Here is an 8,088-nt window from a genome sequence, read left to right as displayed (position 1 = left end):
GAGCGCAGGGATGCAGGGGCACAGCATCACTGGAAAAGGGTCTGGCAGGGACAGCCAGCTCCAAGGGACCTGGGGAAGAGGGGACAGGAGCCAGGTCACAGCAAGGCACCCAGGACCTGTGGGTATCACAGGGGATCCTGAGGACTCAACACAGCCCTGCCCGGTGGGGTCTCACACCACAGCTGATGTGGCAGAGCTGGGCTGCTGGGGCTGAGCCCTGGATGCACCCGGCCAAAAGCAGCTGGCAGTCCCTGCATGGGTGGAACTGGGTGTTTGGAGAAGCTGGAGACGCAGCCAGCCCTCCTAGGATGCACTGAGCCACTGGGAGAGGGGATCCTGAAACACTCCAGGCTCAGGGCAGCTTTGCCCGCGTCCCGCTGCTGCTGCAAACGAAGCAAAGACACGAGGTTCAAAGCAGAAGAGCGTGTATTGCAAGCGGCTGCGGCGCATCCCGAGAGACTTCCAGCCGCCAGGAGAAAAGAACAGAGGGGTTAAAAACGATCCCAGTCTCTAGGGTTACACTGTGTCATGCAAAACAGCCCTGGGGCAAACCCCATCCTGCCAGTTTGAGGGGAGGGTGTGCTGGCCCAGCCGGACCACCAGTGCTCACCCCCTGCTCCCCATCTGGGGCTGGGCAAGGGGCCGGACGCCTCCCCAAGGCCCGGTGTCCCCCAGCCCTGCTCACCAGCGAGGACGGTGTATGCGGGGTGGAGGCTGTGGTGGTGCAGGAACAGCCCTTGCTCTCTCCACCCCTTACAAAAAACAAGCCTTGTGGGGTGTCCACCCCCCACCCAGTCGATCAGGGCCAAGGGATGGGGGGAAACACTCAGGCAACAGCCCATTCTGCCTGGTGGGGTGGCCCAGGGGACCCTGAGGAAGGGACCTCCTCTGTAAATGTCACTGGCATGCAAACTCCGGTGTCCCAAGAGAGGAGGGGGTGCTCCCTCCCCAAGAGTCTGGCAGCGTCAGGGTCCCAGGCAGAGGCCGGCACCGGTCCCACGCAGCCTCCCGCTGTCTCTGGGGAGCTCCGTTCAGCTCAAGAACAAGTAAAAACTACTTCAAACCAAACCCATGCAAGGCAGCTATTTGCTCATGTGTCTCGGCGGCTGCCAGACGCCCTGGCAGCAGAGTTCCTCTCCTCTTTGGGGAGGGGGAGAGAAAATATATATATATATTTATATGCAGGGGTCCCCGCCGCGTCCGCTCTCCGCCACGGCCTCATCTCTCTGCCTCCATGGTCACGTTGGCCTTCTGTTCTGCGCTGGCCTGCTGGGAGACGGCGGCTGGCCAGCCTGCAGGCTGGGCCGGCGCGGCTGGAGTCCACATGCTCTGCTGCTGCCCGGGCGGCGAAGCCGTGGGCCAGGCGGGGTTGAAGGCCCCGTGCTGGGGTAGTGGCGGGGCCGGGGGCGGTGGGGAGGTCGCCATGGAGGCCACGGGGCTACTGCTGTTGAAGCTTTCGGAAGCCTTGAGGCGGGAGAACATGGTGAGGGCGTCGGGGAAGTTGGGCGGTGTGGCCGGCGTGTTGGCGGGAGTGCACATCTGTGGGAAGGAGATATGGGGTCAGGGGAGTCCCCACCTTCTGCCTCCCACCAGGGCGTGGCATGAGACCCCTTTGCCCCCCCTGCTGTGGCATATGGAGCCCCCAGACCTGCACTCTGCTGACTATGCTGCCCACGAGCAGCTCTATGTAAGGGTCTGAAGGCTCATGCTGTGGTAAGAGCTCCTGGCAGACAGCCCAGACAGGAGCCCCCTGTACCCAGCCAAATCAGGGAACCCCTCTGCTCCACAACCCACTGTTGCCACCCTGGGCCTGCAGCTTCCTGGCTCTGTGGGCACAAGGCTCAGGCTCACCTCCCACCCCCCTGGACACTGGGCACGCTCTGGCCCTGCTGGACACTTGCTTTGCATACTCCAAATCCCCAGTTGTCCTGGAGAGTCAAACAAGGCCACAGCAGCCAGTAAATCCTTAAGACACATCTGCCCAAGCAGATTACGGGCTGACAGGCCATGAGAGTTAAGGGACCGAGTCTGGGGACAGCTGGAAGAGAGCAGAGGCAGGCAGCACCCATGTGTGGGTGTTTACACACTTCCAGACACTCTGCACTCCACACCAGAGCCACGCTCGGCAATGCTCCAGGAATTTGCTCGCTTCAGCGAGCACACAAGGACCTGTGTGCGTGGCTGCTGCAGGATGGGAAGCACCATGTATCTGTGAGTGTGTTTACACAGGTCAGTGCTTCAGGCTCCTCCAGGCTCTCTCTGCCAGGCTGGGGCTGGTGTGGACTACAGGCTATGCCCAAAACATCCTCCCTCAGACTATCCCTTTTGGAAGAGCAGCCCCAAACCATCTGCAGGGCTCTGCTGTCCCACTGCATAGGACAGGCTGTGCCACCAGCTGCTCTCCAGGAAAACCTTCCTTGGCAGGCAGCTCTGGCAGTGCCCAGCCAGACCTCCCTGCCTGCACTCCTGGAGTTAGGAAGCAGTTGGAGCTGGACATGAGCACCAGCCTGAAGCACCCGCCAGCTGGTGCTGTGCCCTGGGAGAGCATCAGGGAGCTGGGAAAGCACTTACCATCTGATGGTGGTGGCTGTAGGGGATGTTTGTTTCTTGGAAAAAAGCACTGAGAGCAGTCTGAAAGGGAAAAAAAAAAGGGAAGATGATGTTATCACCAGCATGCAAACTGGGCACCCACCAGCATGCAGACTGGGCACCCACCTCATCCCTGCACACTACTAGACACCAAAGATGGTCAAGGCCCTGGGAGGCCTTGAGGGCACAGGTGCTCCCTGTCCCCAAGCAGGGACCTGCGCCTGCCATCTGCTCACACCAGGGCAGGTGGTAACCACGTGCCTTTGGGACCACCATTTTTGCAAGAAGCAGCTACTGCTGGGGCAGAGCCCAGCAGGTGTTTCACAATTCACAACGATGCTCTGCAACCACTGTGTGCTGGGAAACAAAGAAAACCAAACCCAACCCCAGAAGGAACCAGTTAAAGGCATGTCCTCAACAGGACACAATCACAGTCCCCATATTCCTACCAGGAGATCCCCAGGGCAGGGGCTGCAGCAGGTGCCCACCCCATATGCCAGAACATTTCCAATTCAGTTGCAGACAGAGCACAGTGATTGTGCTGACTGAAACAACTGACATTGTTTCGTAGCTTCCAGTTAAAACCAGTAATAGTAAATACGTCACATGCCACAGGCATATGAGAGGACAAGAAGGGTTGCAGGTAGGGAAGGCCAGGGGAACAGGATGGTCAGGAGAGCAGACACCCAACTCAGGTCTGGAAGGAGCAGAGGCAGTAGGATGTTTGGGGGGGTGCACAGCACTGAGCTGATGCAGAAATGGTGAAAAGCTCTTTACTCAGAGGGTGGTGGGGCCCTGGCACAGGTTGCCCGGTGGCTGCCCCATCCTTGAAGTGTCCAAGGCCAGGTTTGATGGGGCTCGGAGCAACCTGGGATAGTGGAAGGTGTCCCTGCCCATGGCAGGGGGGGTAGAATGAGATGACCTGAAAGATCCCTCCCAACCCAAACCATTCTGTGATTCCATGGTGGTGACTCCTGTTCTGTGCCAGGCTTCAACTGAGTCAGGGCTAGAAAACAATGTTTTGATTCAGTTGCAGATGAGACTTGATGGAAATGTAAGAGAACTGATTTGGATTCAGTTCTGGTTGAAGGAAAAGCCCCCTTCAGTCCCATTCAGGCCTCTCCCCAGGGCCTGCAGGTCTCCACTCTGGGGTGTGAGGAGTGGGGCTGTGGCCAGGTGCTGCCACACTGCCTGAGACTTTGCTCCCTTCCTGAAAGCCAGGGATTTGGGTTACCCAAGCTGCTGGGGAAAAAAAGACGAAAAGGCCTGGAAAAAGCACAGGGAGGTTGTACCAAACCCTGCCCAACTGCAGCAGCCACAGTCCTGCCACCACACACGCTCCTCATCCCAGTGTCCACATGCTCCTGTGTCATTCCCAGAGCCAGGATGAACGACAGCAAGTCAGCTCAGCTCACTGATCCAATGGGAAAACTAGTTTTGCCCCAAACATCCAGGCTGGCAGGCCCTGGGAAGGCAAAGGGGTTTATGGTTTCCTGGCTAAACAGCAGAAAACTATTGGCACAACCAGGTGGCAGCCAGAGCAATGTCTGCAAACAATGATCCAGACCGGGGGGGGGAAGGGGGGGAAGCAATTCCTGCTGCAGAGTCTGGCAGCTCCCAGACCTCAGGGGGAGCGTGCAATAGCTGGGCTGGCAAGGCTCTTCCCTGCAATAGCTGCATTTAGTAACACAGCACCTGAACTCTGCACCCGGCCACGCTGCAAGCTCAGAGCCCTCAGCTCCTGCAGGCAGGATCCACCGGATCCCAGCAATGGCCATACAGCAGGAATAGGGTCTGTGGCCCTGGAGAGCGCTCTGAACAGGACAGCACATGGCTCTGAATTAAGGATATGTTTGACAGAGACACAGACACTTCTGAGGCAGTGACACCCCCCCATCACGCTACCCTTCGTCCCGGGTGAGGTCCGACGTCAACACCCACAGGCCCTAATGCTGACAGATCGTGGTAAGAGAGGGGGTAACAGCAAATGGGAAACACAGGCAGAGGTGTGGGCACAGCCAGATACCATAAACTGATTAAATCTGCTCTGTGCTCTTGTTTTCCGAGTGGCCTCATATCTGGGACTGTGCCACTGGCAGACAGGGGCAAAGAAGGTCCCTGCTGTCCCCCAGAGCTTCCCACCAATCCCTGCCAGCGCTGGGATGAAAGCTGAGACTGGGCAGAGGAAGCACTCTGCCAGGGCAGGCCCCTCTGCCTAAAACAGTGTCTCCTCCCCTCTGTCTGCCCCTTTCCAGGCACGGCAGAAACAAACCCTGTGCCCAGCACAAAGCCCACGACCCGCAGTCACCTCCCAAGGGACCTGCAGAGCCCCAGCCCGGCAAGCAGGGGGCCCGTGCTCCCCTTGGTGCCACAGGGGGCCAGGGACACACAAGTAACCAAAGCTGCTGATGCCACCTGGTCTCCAGACAGCGTCACAAGTGCCACAGTGACTGGTGCAACAGCAAAGCCAATTAAGGCTCCTCTGCTGGAGAAGGAGCCCGAGCCCAGCTCAGCTCTGACCCTGAACCAAAAGCCCCATTACCTGTGTCACCCTGGTGTGAGTGGGAGCAGGGCAGCCCCACCCCCACAGCCAGGCCATGCTCAGAGGTGACTGGGCCACTGTGCCCCCTCCCAGGATGCAAAACCAGGAGCTTCACAGGAGAGGGATCCCACAGGGACCCTGCCAGGGTGCCAAGAGGCACCTGTGGTGACCCAGCCAGAGAGAGGGTGGCTGAAGGTGTCAGCCCTGTCAGCATGGGGCAGCAAGCAGCAGGGGCAGCCCTGAGGGCACCCTGTCCTTGAACCACCAAGGAAGGGGCTTCATGAAACATAAATACATAAAAGGAAGTGAAACCCAGCCATGGACACAGTGAGTGAAGCCAGACACCTGCTCCTCCCCTTGTTCCCCACACACAACCTCTCTACACTGAATGGAGGCTCTTAGCACCAGGAAAAGGAAGGAATGGGTGGGTTTTTTTAAAAGCAGTTTCTTCTTATCCTTCCCAAGCAGCCCCAAGGGCAATGAGCACATAAAGCCAAATAATACCTTTCTACCTGAGAAGGAGCCTGATCCATTGCCCAGCCCCATGTGAGACTCTGCAAACTCTGAAATGTCTGCCTTGTAACCTGCTGGGTTCCAACCACGGAGGAGGGACCTGCTGCTCCCTGGCTTCTCCCAAAAAGCCAGGCCCTGGAAGCCAAGTGCCAGCCTTCACCCAGTGACACTCCAAGTTGTTTTCTTGGGCATGTAAACCTCCCCCTGGGATCAGCCATGGCACTGCTCCAGTTGCTGGAGGGCTGGGCTGGCAGTGCCATTTTGGCTGGCAGTGCCATTTCAGCTGGCACCCACGGCAGCCATCCCTGGAAGCATGGAAGGGCCCAGAGAGCTCCAAGAGCTGCAAACTAAACTGGGCACAACAGGAGAAAGCCTGCCCAGGGTCCCTAAGAAACAGGAGTGGAGTCACAGCGAGTGGGAGAGGCGATCCACACCCCACCCATGAACTGCCCTGCTCCCCAGGGATAGATGGGATGATAAAAAAAAAAAAGGCTCCCTAGTGAACCCCCTGAGTACAGGACAGACCCTGATCAGCTCACACCACATCCAAAGCTGACTGTATCCCAAATGTTTTCCTGACCTCCCGCCCTTCTCACTGTCCTGGATCATGTTCCTTCCACCCTGGAAAAACTCTTGAGTCTATCAGGACTGGAAAGACACACACAGAGCAAACCCTCTCTGCAGCCCCCACTTCATCTTCCTACACACAATGGCCCCTGAGCAGCCAGCCTCAAAGCAGTCCAAGCCCAGGGAAGTGGTCCCAAAACACCAGCATCCCAAAGCTGTCCGTGTTTTCACAGCAGCCTCCCTCTCCCTCCTGCCGGTGATGGACACCCCAGGGGCTGTCACAGGCAGCAAGTGGGACACTTGCCCACATAGGAAAGATCCTGGCCAGGGCAGACGGACACCAGGAGTACCCTGGCCAGGACAGAGGCACAGAACTGGGACAACCCAACTCCTCCTGTGTGTTACTGGGCCACTGAGCTAGCCTGGCTCCCCTATGCAGAACACCTCTCCCCGTGGTGGTCTTACAGGCAGAAGCCAGAATCCTCAAGTACAAGCAGGCTGATCCAATTCACACCGTGCCCCTGGAGCAGCGCTTTGACTCCAAGGAGACGTTAATTTATGCTGCCTTCCCTCGTACTGAACTTGCCTGAACTCCCCCGACTTATACTCACTGAAGATGCAGACCAGCCAGCAAACGGCTGCTGCACTGGAATAACAAAAGCCTCGGGAGTATCCCAGAAAGGAGGTGAAAGCAGGCTGGAGTGGTCGGGAGGTGATCCCTCCCCAGCGTGGCTCCCAGAAGGAGCCGTGCCCAGCGGCCATTTTGCAAAGGGAATTATCTGACCGTTGCACCAAAAGTGAGTGGGAACATGGTAACGGCAGCGTTTGTTTACAGCCCAGCTTCCTCTGAGTCATGTGAGTGCCCAGCCGGCAGGAGACGGCTGTTTGTACTTGTGCAACTCGCCAAACGGTGGCAAAGTTCTGCAAAAAAGCCTTTTGAAAGACACGTTAAAACTTCTGTCATCCCTCCCCGGCTCTTTTGCGACACGCACGGAGGTGGTGGAAGAGGATCCCGCCTGTCCCAGAGGGCCACTGTCAGGCTGTGTTAGTAAACAAACGCCGGAGCACATTACACATGCAACACATCCCACGCCAGCGGCGCTCCCGTTCACCGGGCACGGCGGTGGGGATCGCGGGCCCGGCCTTCCGCACATCCCTGCGAGCCCAGCCCGCGCTCCCCGGCCACGCACGGCTCGCTCTGGGATCCTCCCGGCCTGTGATAGAGCATCTGGGAATGCTGTGCCCGCACGGCGATGGACGGCTCCCGTGCCGGGTCCATCCGGTCGCTGTTCCGTTACGGAACGAGCCCGGGACAACCCGGCCAGCAGCAACCGAGCCACCTGGGCGGGAGGAGAGGTGCTCCAGCCACGGGGGTGCACAAACGGAGCCTCCTGCTCCCCGGCCTGACTCAGACCCGCTCCCGCAGCACAGCACAGCACAGATACTTCAATTACCGAGGTGCCATTAGCGTCAAATCCATCAGCTCCAGCCTAGGGAGCTGCAGAAGGAAAGGAAAAATCCTATTTAGAAAGCAATTTGCTGGCGATAGCCACCGCACTCCTCTTTGCTCCCTGCACTTCAGGTCCGGGGATCCCCGCAGGAGCTGAGCACCCTGAAAGGCACCGGGGAGCTCCCCCGGCACCCCCCGCCCCACGCGCGGCGTTAACCCCTGTCAATGTCACGGAGTATCCCACCCGCGAGCGAGAGGAAAAGGCGTCTGGAGCCAGAAAAGCCTTGACCTACAAAGTCTCCTTTCCCACGGTTGCCCGAGAACTCAAATACTCCGGGGCAGGGCCGTGGGAAAGGCTGCGCTGGGGTTTTCCAGCCCACGGCCACGCGAGAGGGCTGGGGCGGAGGCGGGGGGGGAACAGGAGGAG

The 8,088-nt window shown here is 58.7% G+C and overlaps 1 protein-coding gene across 1 annotated transcript in view; it reads right to left on the bottom strand.

Annotated features, from left to right (window-relative positions):
- Window positions 1–408: 408 nt before the first annotated feature.
- The window catches only part of UBALD1 (UBA like domain containing 1), an 8,399-nt gene continuing 719 nt past the window's right edge, over window positions 409–8,088 (bottom strand). Inside the window, exons 2-3 of the mRNA XM_042037395.1 lie at window positions 2,572–2,631; window positions 409–1,539 (exon numbers count right to left, since the gene is read on the bottom strand). Of these exons, the coding sequence (XP_041893329.1) occupies window positions 1,219–1,539; window positions 2,572–2,631 (381 nt within the window). The 3' untranslated portion in view covers window positions 409–1,218. The remainder of the gene's footprint in view (window positions 1,540–2,571; window positions 2,632–8,088) is intronic.

The sequence above is a fragment of the Corvus kubaryi genome, unplaced genomic scaffold, assembly GCF_017639235.1.
Source record: "Corvus kubaryi isolate FWS band 111438036 unplaced genomic scaffold, C.kubaryi_AGA036_p1.0 37387, whole genome shotgun sequence".
In the NCBI taxonomy this organism is placed as follows: Eukaryota; Metazoa; Chordata; class Aves; order Passeriformes; family Corvidae; genus Corvus; species Corvus kubaryi.
This window is presented reverse-complemented; position numbering and strand designations above follow the sequence as displayed.